Raw genomic sequence first — 16,525 nt, forward strand, 5'->3', positions numbered from 1 at the left:
TGCTGCAGCTGAATGCAGAAAACCTCACCAAGGCCTAGACCACCATCATTGAACATCTGCTACAGACCCACAAAGTCATTGCAATCCTGCTCCAAGAGACTCACAAAAGTGATGGCTCCCATCTGAAGATCACTGGTTATACCCTGGCCGCCTGCACCAAGAGCGACACCCACGGGATTGCCACTTTTGTAAGGAATACAGCAAAAGGGACAGCGATTGCAGTTTCCCCTCCTCACTCTGACGTGGAATGGGCAACAACGCAAGTCGAAGGTGTCACGGTCATCAATGTATACAAGCCACCAATGTATACCAAGCTCCACAAAGACTCCATCTCCACCTTTGGTTCGCTTTGCATCTACACCAGAGACTTTAACTGCCACAGCACCACCTGGGGCTACCGTTCAACTAACTCAGATGCCACTGCACTAGCAGACTGGGGCTCAGCTAATGCCGTTCAACTCCTGTACGACCCAAAACAACCAGACAGCTTCCACTCTGGCAGGTGGAACATCACTACCAACATTGACTTGCCTTTTGCAAACCTGAATGGACCATCCTCGCACCATATCATCCTGGATCACTTCCCGAAATCACAATATCCCCATCTCTGATTATTCCGGACAACCTCATCGAGCCGGTCGCAACCAAACCTGCGAAGAGTTGGAAATTCTGCAAGACCAGGTGGGACCAGTTCACAAGTCTGGTGGACTTCTGGATCGACAGCTTTCCCACCCCCACCTCTCTGGACAAAGCCTACTTGGCCTTCTGTAGACACACTAGGGCAGCAAAGAGTTCCATTCCTCGCAGCTATCATTGCCGGTACATCCCCACATGGGGCGAAGAGTGTGACGCATGCTACGACGCATTCCTGGACGCTGAACCAGGCGAAGAGGCTGTCTCCAAGGCTACGGACCTAACAATCCACCTTGACAAGAAGCGCAGAGTGGTGGGAAGAGACAGTCCAAGGAATCAACTTCACACACTCCAGTAGGGTGGCTTGGAAGACCTTCAATCGCCCAAAGCATTGCCCTGTCACGGCCAACTCTGTCGCCCACCAGCTCCTGGCCAACGGCCACTTCAAAGAGACAGACAAGAATCAAACTCGTTCTGTCAAACAGGAAACCACTAATCTTTGGAAAGCTCCAGGCGCTGATGGGCTCCTGTCAGCAGCCTTTTCCTCTGCAGAATTCTCTCTTGTCATCACTCAATGCAGGAGAAACTCAGCGGGTGCAGCAGCATCTATGGAGCGAAGGAAATAGGCAACGTTTCGGGCCGAAACCCTTCTTCAGACTGGTGGGGGGGGGGGGGGAGAAGGAAGGAAAAGGGGAGGAGGAGGAGGAGCCTGAGGGCGGGGGGATGGGAGGAGACAGCTCGAGGGTTAAGGAAGGGGAGGAGACAGCAAGGGCTAGCAAAACTGGGAGAATTCAATGTTCATGCCCCCAGGGTGCAAGCTCCCCAGGCGGAATATGAGGTGCTGTTCCTCCAATTTCCGGTGTTGATCACTCTGGTAATGGAGGACACCCAGGACAGAGAGGTCGGATTGGGAATTGGAGGGGGAGTTGAAGTGCTGAGCCACCGGGAGTTCAGGTAGGTTATTGCGGACTGAGCGGAGGTGTTCGGCGAAACGATCGCCCAACCTCCGCTTGGTCTCCCCGATGTAAATCAGCTGACATCTAGAGCAGCGGATGCAGTAGATGAGGGTGGAGGAGATACAGGTGAACCTTTGTCGCACCTGGAACGACTGCTTGGGACCTTGAATGGAGTCGAGGGGGGAGGTGAAGGGACAAGTGTTGCATTTCCTGCGGTTGCAACGGAAAGTGCCCGGGGAGGGGGTGGTACGGGAGAGAAGGGAAGAATTGACAAGGGAGTTGCGGAGGGAGCGGTCTTTGTGGAAGGCAGACAAGGGGGGGGGATGGGAAGATGTGGCGAGTGGTGGGGTCACGTTGGAGGTGGCGGAAGTGGCGGAGGATTATGTGTTGTATTTGATCCCATCCCCGACCTCTACCTCCGTTACATTGACGACTGCTTTGGGGCCACCTCCTGCACCCACACACAACTCACTGACTTCATCCACTTCACCACCAACTTCTATCCGGCACTACAATACACCTGGACCATTTCCGACACTTCCCTACCATTCCTTGACCTCACCATCTCCATCGCAGGGGACAGACTCCTGACCGACATACACTATAAACCAACTGACTCGCATGGCTATCTGGACTACACTTCTTCCCACCCTGCCCCCTGTAAAGACTCCATCCCCTACTCCCAATTCCTCCGCATACGCCGCATCTGCTCCCACGTTCCACACCAGGGCATCGGAAATGTCCTCGTTCTTCAGGGAACGGGGATTTCCCTCCGCCACCATAGATGAGGCTCGCACCAGGGTCTCATCCATACCCCACAACACTGCTCTCTCTCCCCATCGCCGCACCCACAACAAGGGCAGAGTCACCCTAGTCCTCACCTTTCACCCCACCAGCCGGAAAATACAACACATAATCCTCCGCCACTTCCGCCACCTCCAACGTGTCCCCACCACTCGCCACATCTTCCCATCTCCCCCAATGTCTGCCTTCCGCAAAGACCGCTCCCTCCGCAACTCCCTTGTCAATTCTTCCCTTCTCTCCCGTACCACCCCCTCCCCGGGCACTTTCCATTGCAACCGCAAGAAATGCAACACCTGTCCCTTCACCTCCCCCCTCGACTCCATTCAAGGTCCCAAGCAATCATTCCAGGTGCGACAGAGGTTCACCTGTATCTCCTCCAACCTCATCTACTGCATCCTCTGCTCTAGATGTCAGCTGATTTACATCGGTGAGACCAAGCGGAGGTTGGGCGATCGTTTCGCCGAACACCTCCGCTCGGTCCGCAATAACCTACCTGACCTCCCGGTGGCTCAGCACTTCAACTCCCCCTCCCATTCCCAATCCGACCTCTCTGTCCTGGGTCTCCTCCATTGCCAGAGTGAGCAACACCGGAAATTGGAGGAACAGCACCTCATATTCCGCCTGGGGAGTCTGCATCCTGGGGGCATGAACATTGAATTCTCCCAGTTTTGCTAGCCCTTGCTGTCTCCTCCCCTTCCTTAACCCTCGAGCTGTCTCCTCCCATCCCCCAGCCCTCGAGCTCCTCCTCCTCCCCTTTTCATTCCTTCTCTCCTTTCCCCCCCCACCCGCTATCAGTCTGAAGAAGGGTTTCGGCTCGAAACGTTGCCTATTTCCTTCGCTCCATAGATGCTGCTGCACCCACTGAGTTTCTCCAGCATTTTGTGTACCTCCTGCATTGCTTGGCTGGATCATCATGGGGCGCCTGGATATCTATTCTCTGAACCGGTCTCTTGCACTCGTGTACAGCACCGCTGTGTACACCGCCCCAGCATGATGCCGCAGCGCTCATACTAGCAAGCTGGACGCCATCCTCAACGACACCATGCGGATCATCACCGGCTGCCTACGTCCTACTCCGGATCTTCTGCCGGTGCTCGCAGCTATCGCACCCGCCAAGCTTCGCAGAGAGTACTTCACCCACAGGCTGGTGTGCAAGGCCCCTTCGGACACCAAACATCCTTTGCACCACCTCGCCCAGGACTCACAGCAACTGGGACCTCAACGCCTGTCATCTGATCGCCCCTTCTACCGTCACGCAGCCACCCTCTGTGGCTCCGGTTTCAACACACTAGGAGCTTGGAGAACCAGCTGGGAACAGACTTCCCGACCTCCTCAATTCACTGTTGCACCAAACACCACAGCCACACCTGGCTCGGACATGCCCTGGAACGAGTGGGTCGCCCTGAACTGGCTCCGTACAGGGGTCGGCCGGTTCAACACCAACATGCATCGTGAAGTCTTCATTTTCGAGAGGTGAATATACGTTTGAAAAAATTCACTCGCCTCTTCGCCTGCAAAACAGAAACTGATGTCAATAGCTAATTAACATCAACCTAATACAGGTGTCAGAGTTTATGCGGAGAAGGTAGGAGAATGGGGTTACAAAGGAGAGATAGATCAGCCATGATTCAATCAAGGAGTTGACTTGATTGGCCACACGACCTAATTCTTATCCCATCACTTATGAACCTCAACTAATTAGTTCTTTCAGAATTAAACTAATTAGTAAAATGCCAAGGTACAGATGTGAAGATTTGTTTTTACTTATCATGTTATAAAGATCCGCATTATAATGTACGAATGGGTGGCAGCGGCTTCAATACAACGGACCAAATGAATGCACTATTCTATGAGCAAACAAGCAATGTGGATTCCTTGGTGAACTATTGGACAGGAAGTCTAGATTCTAAACAATCCTCTGTCACAGTCAATCAGAAAATGACAGTGCTTCCATGGTTAGTCTTGGATTCCTTGGTGATGGGTGACGTATCCATTCTTACACTATACAGCAAGCTGAAGGTGGGGAAAGATAAACCTTCATCAGCTGTTTTTTCCTGCTCTCTGTATTCCTAGAAAGGTGTCTCTACATTTAAGAATTTCTTTTGGTTAAGATGAGATAACTAAATTTATTGCATTCATTTCGAGATTTGGCTTACACCTTGGCCTGTATTCACTGCACTGTTTCATACCGAAACAGGGAGATTAGAGATATGCATTTGAAAACCCATTCGCGTGAGTGCGACATGAGAGTAACTCAAACACCTCATGTCTCGCAGGAGAGGAGTTGTTGCTGGGTGAGGGGAGGGGCACCACGTGCAGACCTCGAGGCTGGACAATGAAACCAGGCCAGGTTTTCTGTGTTGATGCCTGAATCACCCACTCCAAACCGATGTACTATGTATCCTATTTATTAGTTAGTATGTACATGGAAGCAGGTTTTCCAGAGTTGCCCTGTTCACTGGGGTGGGGTGTTAGGGGCACGATGCAGTGTAAAACATCAGAAAATTAGACTACAACTAGAAAACGATGAATTGATTGGCAATACACACCTTCCGTGCCACCACCACCTTTTCAATTGAGTCATTCTCAAAAGCCTCCTCATATTCCTCGTGTGTTTCATTGTCAATTGTTTGCTTCCTGGGCGCTGGTCTGACATGTCTGGAAAGAAAACAGCAGTATAAACAGTAACACAGTAACCCCACCTTCTCAAAGAAATGTCATCGATACCAAGGGCTGGGAAGAACACACGGCTTTCAAGGAATCTTCTCCAAGGACTTTGAAGCAGCTGCTTTCGACAGTCTGTGGATTTCTCTACAAGCGGTTTGACGGAGCCAAACTGGAAAGACCATTTCTTGAATTGGAGGAAGCAAAGGTATAGAAACTAGCAAAAATGCCAGGGGAAGTGGAGGAGAAATTATTTTTCACTCAGCAAACTGACCTAGGTTATATTCCCTAAAAAAGTGGTAAAAAAATACTCAATAATAATATATTTTTTATAAAACAATTCAAGGGCGCATCTCAAAGAGGAAAGAGGGGAGAATTAAATGGATAAATCATTCAGTGCTCCTACAAGCAGAATTCTGTAATTCCACGCACATTGTGTACACATGGTTCTTCAGATTCTATCAAGTAACAGTGGGGGCAGAATTGCTGCCTTACAGCGCCAGAGACCCAGGATCAATCCTGACTGTAGGTGCTGTTTGTGTGGAGTTTGCAACTTCTCCCTGTTACTGCGTAGGTTTCCTCCGGGTATTCTAGTTTCCTCCCACATCCCAAAGATGTGAGGGTTTGTAGGCTATTTGGATTGGTTAAAATTGTAATTTGTCCCTCGTGTGTAGGATTGCGCTAGTGTACGGGATGATTGCTGGTCGGCGCAGACTCAGTAGGACGAAGGGCCTGTTGCCATGCTGTATCTCTAAAGTCTAAAGTAACTAACGTGTGTCTTTTAACAACCTTGGAAGAATAAGATGTCATTAGTGTATCCAAAGACTAATGACATCTTATTTTTCCAAGGTTGCTATAAGTGATGGGTGAAATGGATGTGCCATTTTATTACCATGTTAGCAAACAAGAACCTACATTCAACTCAGTGACAATTCAACTACAAGCAATGCTTCCTCTGCAGAACCTCTCCTTAGTTCATCATCTCAAGTTAGCCAGTTTGTGAAACAGAGACAAATGGCTTTTCTTTGGATTTGGATCCAGCACTTGTTTGACTAATGTACACTTCAAAATTTGCACTGTGCGTTCTGCTGCTCCATTTGAAGCGGAATGGTATGGAGCGACTCTAGTGTGTTTTACACCATTCCCTTTCATGAATTACTCAAACTCTTGTGAACAGAATTAAGGTCCGTTATCAGACATCATTTCCTCTGGAAATCCATAGGATGCAAACAATCCTCGCAAAATGTAAATTGTTTTGCTGGATGTCGTTTTGTTCATTGGAAACACCTCTATCCACTTGGAGTGACTATCAATCACAATGAACAATTATTGTCCATCTAACTCTGCACCAGGCCATCATAGATAGCTTCTAGCTAGACTCTTTGAGACACATTCCCAAATGCTGATCAGGAGGATCTCCTAACAATTTTACTCCGTATCTTTCAGGGATTACAACTCTCGCTCCCACGTGACACACCCTTGGTCTACTGAGAGTTCATTCCTACGTACAAAAAATGGGTTCAGTTCTGCCTCTGAATCCGGCAATTTGTTTGGCCATCCATTTGTAACATACTCCTGCACTCTTGACAAAAGTCTGTCAGTGTGAGTAGCCTTCCCAATGTCCCCTGAAGTGATAGTTAACTCACCTACATGAGAGAAATAAAACACATTCTCTCTGTTTGGGGTAAACTCCGATTCCAAAGGTAATCTAGATATGGCGTCAGCATTGCTGATACTGGTATGCAGTCAATATCAATGCCCATCTTTGCATTCTGGCTGCTGCCACAGTTGGTATGTGTGCTTTTGGATTTAGGATCACTGTCAACAGCTGGTGATGTGTCTCGATTACAAACCTTCTACCATACAAGTATTTGTGAAACCTTCCTAATGCCAAAAATTAATGCAAGATCCTCTCGCTCTATTTGGAACTGAGTGTACTAGAAGCAAAGGCTATAGGCCTCTCCTCTCCATTTACTAGCACATGAGAGACAGCACCAACACCGTATGGTGAAGCATCACATGCTAACTTCATTGGATTATTGACATCATAATGAACAAGTATTGTACTCTCTACCAACTGAGCTTTACATGATTTGAAAGCTTGTTCACATTCACGTGTCCACTTCCATGGTACATCTTTTCTCAAGATCTCGCTCAAGGGATGTAAACAGGTGGACAGACATGGCACGAACTTCCCACAATAATGCACTTATCCTAAAAAGGATCATATCTCAGATATGTTTCTGGGAGTGGGCGTGTTCTGGATTGCATCAACTTTACCCTTGGTGGGGTGTAGACTATCCTTGTACATCTTATGACCCAAGTACTCTACCGAGTTCTAATAGAACTCACACTTTTGTGCCTTCACTCTTACACTGTGTGTCTCAAGGCATTGAGTACCACTTCCAACCTTTCATCATGTGCCTGCCTGCCAGGGGCTGAGATGAGGATGTCATCCAAGTAACGCACCACATCTTCAATTCCGTCTAGAATTTGTGACATAAACCCTTGAAAAATCCCTGGGGCTGATGATATGCCGAATGGAAGCGTATTGAACTGAAACAATCCCAAATGCGTGTTGATAGTCAGCTTGGATTTAGATTCTCCCTAAACTAAACTAATCTAAAACAAACCATATGAAAGCCGTTCAGCCATTCAAAACTGAATGTCCTCCTTTAACCAGACGGATTCTCCATCGTCAAGGAGTTGAATAATTTGTGGCTCTACGACACCACCCTACGAAAATTGACTGCCGTCTTTGCTACCATCATCGACACTTCAAACGTTGTTTGCCAGCCAAAGCATCAAGGGATAATCCCATTTGATCGTATGGCACAATAGAAATGCAACTGATATCCCAGTTCAAGTCGAACCAAACCTTAGCTCAGCCAATTCATTCTTGCAGGAGGACGGATCTTGTTCTCTGCGCTCCTGCTGTGTTGCTTCTGGAAGGATTTCCAGTTCTTCCTTTTCCTGCAAAATGAAAATAGTGCTCAATCTTTATACACACATGAATGCAAAACAAGATTACAACATATCTTTGCTGTGTCCATCTAGGAATCTTTTAAATTAAAAAATAAATAAAAACACAAATATTTAGTCATCATATGCATCCTGAGGTACAAGTCCCATTAATGAGCAATGTCATGGCTTGATCTTTAGTACCTTGAGATTTAGTATCCTGCTCAAATTATTCATTGATGCAAGGGCTTGTTTCCGTGCACCATTAGGAAATGAAAGTGCTCTTTTAAATAGAACCTTGTAAGATTGTGCTTAAACATTGATTTCTACCTTGAGCCATGATTGAATGGTGGGGTAGACTTGAGGGGCCGAATGACCTAATTTTCCTATTCTTCATGACCGTATAATATAAATAGGTAAAGTTACTCTAGATTAAGAAGTCTGGAAACACTCTGTTGCTTCCCCAACCAGACTAGTTAATTCAGTAGATTTTCTCCATGTCCAAGGTGTGTGGTATTGTAGCGGTGTTACAATACTTACCTTCAGCAGCGCTGCAGTTCTGCCACTGGCCGTGTGCGTGAATTTGGCGCCTTGGGGGGGGGGGTGGGGGATTAAAATGCCGTTTTCTCCTGCTTGTCGGAGTCAAACTTCCTCAGGCTGTTAAGTTGCTGCAGAAAGATTGTTTTGACATATAACACTGTCGACGCTTACAACGGGACGGATCTCACGTAGGGGACAAAACAAATTGTAAGTCGTCTATTTTACATATAAACTTCCTTCTTAGGATGACTAATCAAATTTTCCTTGGCGATAATGTGATTTTGGCCCCATACGAACCGGCAGTGTTTTTCCTGCCAATATGGGGTTCAAATTCACTGCAATCGCAACGTTCCAATCGATCGCGTTCCACAAAAACCTATTCGCAAGATGATTAAAATGGCTATTAATTTACGGGAATTAAACATAAAATTCCTTCCATTTGGCTTATAAATTCATGACAATGAGATTTAAAAATCATGTTACATTGTGAATTCTTGTGTTAATTGGTCACTTAGGCTATTTAAAAATGTTAACCTTTTCTTAAGAAATGGATAGATGTTTACATCTAGTAATTGAATTTTGTAATTAGCTACCATTAGGTAACTAACTAATTATATGCTTTAATTTCAGGTTATCCAAGTAAGATTGTTTCATATTTGTTTCAGAATGCTTCAATTTATAATAACTGAAAATTTCATTCAGTTCTCTTAATTTTTAAGAAAGTTACAGGCTTTTGACTGTCCTCGATCACAGCTTTTGAGTTAAATCAATGGAAAAGCAATAGGGAACAACATGCTAATTTCAGTGTATGAAAATGGTCATAACTTTTGTAATACTGAATATATGAAAGTGAATTGGGTGTCAAATTAAACTCCTTTTTATGCTTTATCTGATGGGATAAATTGTAGACTTGATTTTTTATATCTCAAAATGTTGTAACATTGCTAGGTATGGCATACAGAAACTATCTGGTGTGGAAGCAAATAGCACCCCTCAGATGCAAGCATCAAGCCAAAAGTACACCGGTCATTAAAAGTAGGCATGCAGGTGCAGCAGGCAGTGAAGAAGGCGAATGGTATGTTAGCATTCATAGCAAAAGGATTTGAGTATAGGAGCAGGGAGGTTCTACTGCAGTTGTACAGGGTCTTGGTGAGACCACACTTGGAGTATTGCGTACAGTTTTGGTCTCCTAATCTGAGGAAAGACATTCTTGCCATAGAGGGAGTGCAGAGAAGGTTCACCAGACTGATTCCTGAGATGTCAGGACTTTTATATGAAGAAAGACTGGATAGACTCGGTTTGTACTCGCTAGAATTTAGAAGATTGAGGAGGGGGATCTTATAGAAACTTACAAAAATTCTTAAGGGGTTGGACAGGCTAGATGCAGGAAGATTGTTCCCGATGTTGGGAAAGTCCAGAACAAGGGGTCACAGTTTAAGGATAAGGGGGAAATCTTTTAGGACCGAGATGAGGAAAACTTTTTTCACACAGAGAGTGGTGAATCTCTGGAATTCTCTCCCGCAGAAGGTAGTTGAGGCCAGTTCATTGACTTTATTTAAGAGGGAGTTAGATGTGGCCCTTGTGGCTAAAGGGATCAGGGGGTATGGAGAGAAGGCAGGTACAGGATACTGAGTTGGATGATCAGCCATGATCATATTGAATGGTGGTGCAGGCTCGAAGAGCCGAATGGCCTACTCCTGCACCTATTTTCTATGTTTCTATGTAAAGGTAAGGATGATAATAGAAAAGAGCAAAATAAAAGATTACTTAAATGACCCATTAAAAAAAAAAATCTGAATAAGCAACATAAAATGCAACGTAATATTAAATATCAGGATACTTGAGACTGTTGAATCTGTGCAGAATGCGCACACTTGGAATTAAGATTGCATGTGGATAAATTAAATGCATCTGAAATTCTCCCAACCTGGGAAGTTGCTCCCTTGGTAACCTGTTCTAATTGTTCCTGCATTTCGTGTTGTTGCTCCTCATATTGCTCCAATATTGCTTGAAGATTCTCTGTAAGAAAACACATATCACCATTTAAATAAAGAAAACGAGGAAGTGTCCTGACCTGAAACGTCACCCATTCTTTCTCTCCACAGATGCTGCCTGTCCTGCTGACCTATTCCAGTTTTATGTGTCTATCTTCGGTTTGAACCAACAACTGCAGTTCCTTCTTACACAAGAGAATGAAGGATCTCTAACCAAATAACCCTTCCATTCTCTCTTTCTCTCCCCGTATCTTCCCCACCCTAGTCCTTTTGCTAATTTCACCATTTGTATTCCTTCATTATCACCTCATCCCCAGCCAACAATGGACCATTGTCAGCTCCAACCTACCTGAGTCATCGATGCAGGCTCTGCTTTATTCTGTACATCCCCATACCTCTAATTACCCCCTCCCTGTCTGATGAAGGGTCTTGAACCAAAGTATCACCTATTCTTTTCTCCAGAGATGCTGCCTGACCCACTGACTCCAGCATTTTGTGTTTATCTTTGGTGTAAACCAGCATCCACAGTTCCTTCTTACCCAATTAAAGTCATACTATACACACACCATTTTGTGCCTCGACGTGTCGCAGCCAGTTCACTCTCTGGTGTAACTGTTCATTCTCCTCTTCAAAGTCTTCTGCTACGTCTTGGAGCTCCAGCAGCAGCTTCTGAGAAGGTACAAGCTGGGCAGAAATAAGTTTAGTGTCAATTAAAGCCAAGGGATTTCTAGTGGTCTGTGAAATAGCCACCATTCAAATTCTAGATTCAATATTTTGCTTTATGACTGTACAGGCAGGTAAGACTAGTGTAGATGGGGCATGTTGGTCAATGGTGGGCAAGTTGGGCTGAAGGGCCTGTTTCTGAGCAGTATGACTCTCTAAGTAATTTTAGCATGCATTATACTTTTAATGTGCCACTGCTGACAGCTCCATTCTACCACAACTATTTTATGATTGAATTTTCCTGCAGGCTCACATCTATCCCATGTCACTTACTCTTCAGAAAGGGGTTCTACATGGAATGGAGTGAGCAGTGAAATGTAGGGAAGCACTCCTTCATACAGTTGAGCCCAGATTGAAAATCTACAATGTACATAACTAACTGTGTGTAAAAAAAAAATTTGGTTCCTACAATGCTTCAACAACTCACGGTATATCATACCATCAATTTTCCTTTTTTGATAAGATGAAGTCATTTCATTCCAGGTAAATGGCAAACAGATCAATATTCAGTTAATCGTCACCAGGTGCAAGGGACTTATATTTGGGGTACCTGTACATTGTCCAGCTCCTCTTGGATCTGTTCAATTTTCAACAGGTATGAAGCTTCCATTGACACAAATCTGTCCTCTGACCTTTCCGCCTCTTGCTTCAGAAGCCTCACTTGTTCTTTTAGAAAGAGAAAGGAAAAAACAATCTGATATTTGTTGCAAAAAAAGCAATACCTCCACAATTTGCAATAGTTTCCACAGCAGTTAATGGAAATCAGTGAAAATCATATGTTCTACTAAATACCAGCATTTGAAATCATCAAATATCCTTGAAATGCTACAATTCATTAAGCTTGAAGATTGCTCAGGCACAATGGTAATTCCATTTACATATTTATCCAATGATAAATTCCTTAACTATCACTAGTGAGAAATGATTAGAAGCTTGAATAAAGCTCCACAGAAAATGTGTCTCCTCAACATTTTGGAAATTAAGGTATAAATTTACTGAATCCCAAAACAAACAAAATGATCATTCTTCACTGGCTCCATTAAAACCCTTATTTATTTTAAATTATTCCAAATGAATATCCTCTTCTGCTGCTGAATATAGTCTCTCTACCTTGTCCCTGGTTTCACCCTCACTTCCGTAAACTGTCATGCAAACACAGCTCAAGTCTCACAGAGATAAGACATTCATGGAGATAATGAAGTGTCATGGTTGCTCTGTGGCCTTCTCATTTAAAAGCTATTTGAAATTAAAATACTTTGATGTACCATTTCCGGCAAGTGCATTGTGAATGGTAAAATGTCTTCAAATGATTTTATTTAGAGATACAGCGTGGAAACAGGCCCTTCGACCCACTGTGTCTGTGCCGACCAATGATCCTCGCACACTATCACTATCCTACACACACTAGGGATAATTTACCATTAACCCAAGTCAATTAACCTACAAACCTGTATGTCTTTGTAGTGTGAGGATACAGGAGCACCTGGACGAAAACCCACATGGAGAACATACAAACTCCGTACAGACAAACAGCACAGTCGGAGTCAAACCCAGGTCTCTGGCGCTGAAAGGCAGCAACTCTACCGCTGCGCCACCAGGCCGCCCTTCACCATGTCATGTTTTAACTATCGGCATCCTCTGAAAATGAAAATTCAGTGATAGCGATGTTTAAAGGATTCAAGAAGAGAATGTTTTGAAAAGCATCTGTACGAATCTGTCCAAATGACTACTGTGTGTTCCTGTCAGCCATTTGGCAGACTCTTACAAATGCTTCTCAAAGAATTATTTTATTGAATCCTTTAAACATCACTATCTTCTGATCAAGGAATCTGACAAGAATACCTGAATGAAAAAAACTTAGATTACACGCTACTTTTCCTGATCAATCAATGTACCAACCCATTTACCAACCAATGAAGTATATTTTTAAGTGTGATCAGTGATAAAATATGGGAATTACAGCAACCAATTTGCATACACAAAATCTCACGAGGTTACAGGGACCAGAGAATTACACGGCAAAACAAAAATGAAGTGATGTTTTGTCATAAAATCCACTCCATTCCTCTAATGCTAGAATATTTTAGGGCAAACCTACTCCCTACCACGAGACGACAGATGTACAAATCTGCGGTAGGACCATTTATGGCCAAAAATATTAACAGGTCAACTTTGAGTAATTACCTTCCAGTTCGTTAATCTTCCGTTCGGTGAAATAATTTAAAGAACCAGTTGCCTGTTCTGCAAGGGGTGCACAGAACTTGGCGTGAGGTCTTAAATGTTGGAGATCTTTGTGAAGTTGTAAACAGCACTGATCTTTCTGTGATGTTTCTTGTGCATGTTTCTCCCTGATTTTACAGAGCTGAGTGCTGTGTTTACCTTTGAGATTTGCTAATTCAGCTTCATGGGTCGCCCTCAAACCACAGATCTTGATATGGCTGGCGTAATCTTCAGCGTAATACTTGTTGTCCAGGTCCTCATTCTTATCTTCAAGCTTTCTTACATGTTCAACTAACTCCTAAAAAAATTAAAAAGTAGCCAAATTAAACGAAAAAGACTTTCGGGAGGGAGCCTGTTCCACTTAGGCGATTTGTCAGGCGTCTGTCAAGTTGCCGGCAGTCACCTGATAAACCGGCAACTGGAACGGCGACTGTCAGAGTGACACACACACACACACACACACACACACTTTCCTTTCCAGCCCATTATGCAGGCGGGAGACAGGGCAAGCAGGGGAGGAACTGTCTGAGTGAAATTCACATGGTGCAAAGCCAAGGTGATACACATGCCGCGATGAACAGGAAGGTTTGCGCTCTAATTACGAAGGTTAAAGCCCATGGACAGTAAGTCCTTTAAAAGGGGGGGGGAGAGAATGGGGAAAAAGGAGTGGAGCCAACTTTTAAGAAGCCAGAGATCCACGGTTGTGAAGCTCGGCGGACATTAACATTACCGGTCAGTTTTCTTTGCTTCTGAAAATTACTGTTTACGTTTTTTTTCCCAATGAAATTCACCGGTCTGCACCGGCTATAACCTACGAGAACCTTCGACCTCCTGGAAACCCATTAGGACCTATGGCACGGGAATTCTCGCTACTCTCCATGTTGAAAAAATGGCGGCGACCATAAGGATGCCGCGACGAGTTCTCAGAATGCGGGAACTCCTCACGTCCATGAAGGTGACTTTCCAACAACCACCTGCGAACATGTGGCGATCATGTGACGACGGCATAGTCTCCTGCAGTCGCATAAAAAGTCACCTGTGGGACAGTCCCATTAAGCTTAGAATAATGCAGCTTTCTAAAGTAACATTAAATGAATGAAATGAATAAGCCAAGCAGATAAGCAAGAAAAGTTGAAGCTGTCAAAATGGATTTGTCAAGTAGTCATCAAAATTAAAACAGTTATCATAAGGTCACGTGATAGAAGCAGAATTAGGCCATTTGGCCCATCAAGTCTCCTGCACCATCCAATCATCTATCTCTTCCTCCTGTTCTACTCCCTTCATCTCTGACACCGTACTAAACATGAATCTATCTATCTCTGCCTTAAAAATATCCACTGAAGTCCTACACAGCCTTCTGTGGCAATGAATTCTACAGATTCACCATCCTCTGACTAAAGAAATTCCTTCTCATCTCCTTCCTAAAGGATACCCTTTAATTCTGATGCTATGACCTCTAACCATATAACCATATAACAATTTACAGCACGGAAACAGGCCATCTCGACCCTTCTAGTCCGTGCCGAACACATATTCTCCCCTAGTCCCATATACCTGCGCTCAGACCATAACCTTCCATTCCCTTCCCGTCCATATAACTATCCAATTTATTTTTAACAGTCCTAGACTCCTGAATCGCTGCCTCCCCACCGGAGAACGCGGCTTCAGGCTGGTGTAGGCCACAGGCCGGCGGTCGGAGATTTATAGTTTGCGCCGCAGCCAGAAGCACCGCAGACTGCAAGGCCGGCGGTCAGAGCTCCTCTCCAGGGATCCCCGCTCCTGATGGTAAGTCCCCACCATGCCCGCGGTAGAAGTAGGCCATGGGCCGGCAGTTGGAGCTCTTCTTCCCCCAGATCCCCACGAGGGATTCCCAGGGTGCGGACGCAGCGCCGGCTGGAGCTCTGCAGACCGCGGCTTCAGCAAAACGGAGCGCTCCCCTCCGGCGAGCCCTGGCGAGCACTCACCCGCACCACGCCCACCGCTGAAGTAATAGAGATTACGCTGTAATAGAAGTAATACGCCGCCCTGTAATAGAGATTCACACAGCAGCAAACAATGATTTCCTTACCACTATCACACAATTTTTCCTTTCCAGATTTTTCTGCAGTATTTCCACGTGTTGTGTTGTTTCTCGCAGTTCCTCTTCCTTTTCCCAGAGTTTTTCATTAAAGTCTTCCAGCAACTAAGGAAGTTAACAAGTGATTAATATCTCCTAATAGTGATAAAAAACTGGGCAACATAGTATGGAAATCACACACACACAACATTTGTAATTCAAGTGCACCAATAGTTAGGTCTTCAACTCCGCCTTGGTATTAAGACATTAAAATTAAAATTATCATTAATGAAATCACGGGATGAAATCATTAATTTGCATTCAATGGTTTAATGGTCCTTTATTGTCACGTGTACTGAAGTACAGTGAAATTTGATTTACCACACAGTAATACCAAAAAAGCAACAAGATACAAAACGACATAAAGATTAAACATAAATAGCCATCACAGCGGCGTGTGACAATCCCTAGGGCACACGGGATAAGCGGAGACCCACAGCCATCAGTTCAATATCCGGGCCACACACATGCTCCTTCACCGACTGCTGTACTCTCTCTGCAGTCCCTGCCAGCCCAAAGTCAGGAAGCTGTCCACACTCGCACCAGACTCCAGGATCACTGCACTCACGGCAATCCCTCCGAGTCCCCACCAGGGCAGGCAGCTCGTCCATCGTGTTTTCCGGCGACCACATATTCCCCACTGCGATGGGAAGTGAATAACTTTTACCATCTTCCTCCTTTTCTCCCGCGGTTGGGGCAATCGAAACACCTGCCGCCGGGGGGATCGACGATCACGCAGTCGGCAATCAAAGCCCCCACAACGGAGCGATCAAGGCTCCCGCAATCGGGGCGGTCAAAGATCCCGCAGTTGGAGCTCCCAACGTTGATCCTTCTTCTTCTTCATGCGTATGGCGTGCACAGCCTAAAGTTGTAGGACAACTTGTTCTATTTGATCTTATTTGATTGTGCACGCC

At 45.1% G+C, this 16,525-nt stretch overlaps 1 protein-coding gene across 1 annotated transcript; it reads right to left on the reverse strand.

Annotated features, from left to right (window-relative positions):
- Positions 1-3,210: 3,210 nt before the first annotated feature.
- Positions 3,211-15,677, reverse strand: LOC129693537 (golgin subfamily A member 6-like protein 26; the record flags this gene model as incomplete). The annotated part of the gene is made up of 8 exons (XM_055630341.1): positions 3,211-3,904; positions 4,943-5,051; positions 7,936-8,030; positions 10,486-10,577; positions 11,119-11,236; positions 11,826-11,941; positions 13,460-13,793; positions 15,564-15,677. Coding segments are annotated over 8 exons (1,029 nt in total), but the record flags the coding sequence as incomplete, so codon positions are not given.
- Between the last annotated feature and the right edge of the window lie 848 nt (positions 15,678-16,525).

Source organism: Leucoraja erinacea, unplaced genomic scaffold (genome assembly GCF_028641065.1).
Source record: "Leucoraja erinacea ecotype New England unplaced genomic scaffold, Leri_hhj_1 Leri_335S, whole genome shotgun sequence".
Taxonomy (NCBI): domain Eukaryota; kingdom Metazoa; phylum Chordata; class Chondrichthyes; order Rajiformes; family Rajidae; genus Leucoraja; species Leucoraja erinaceus.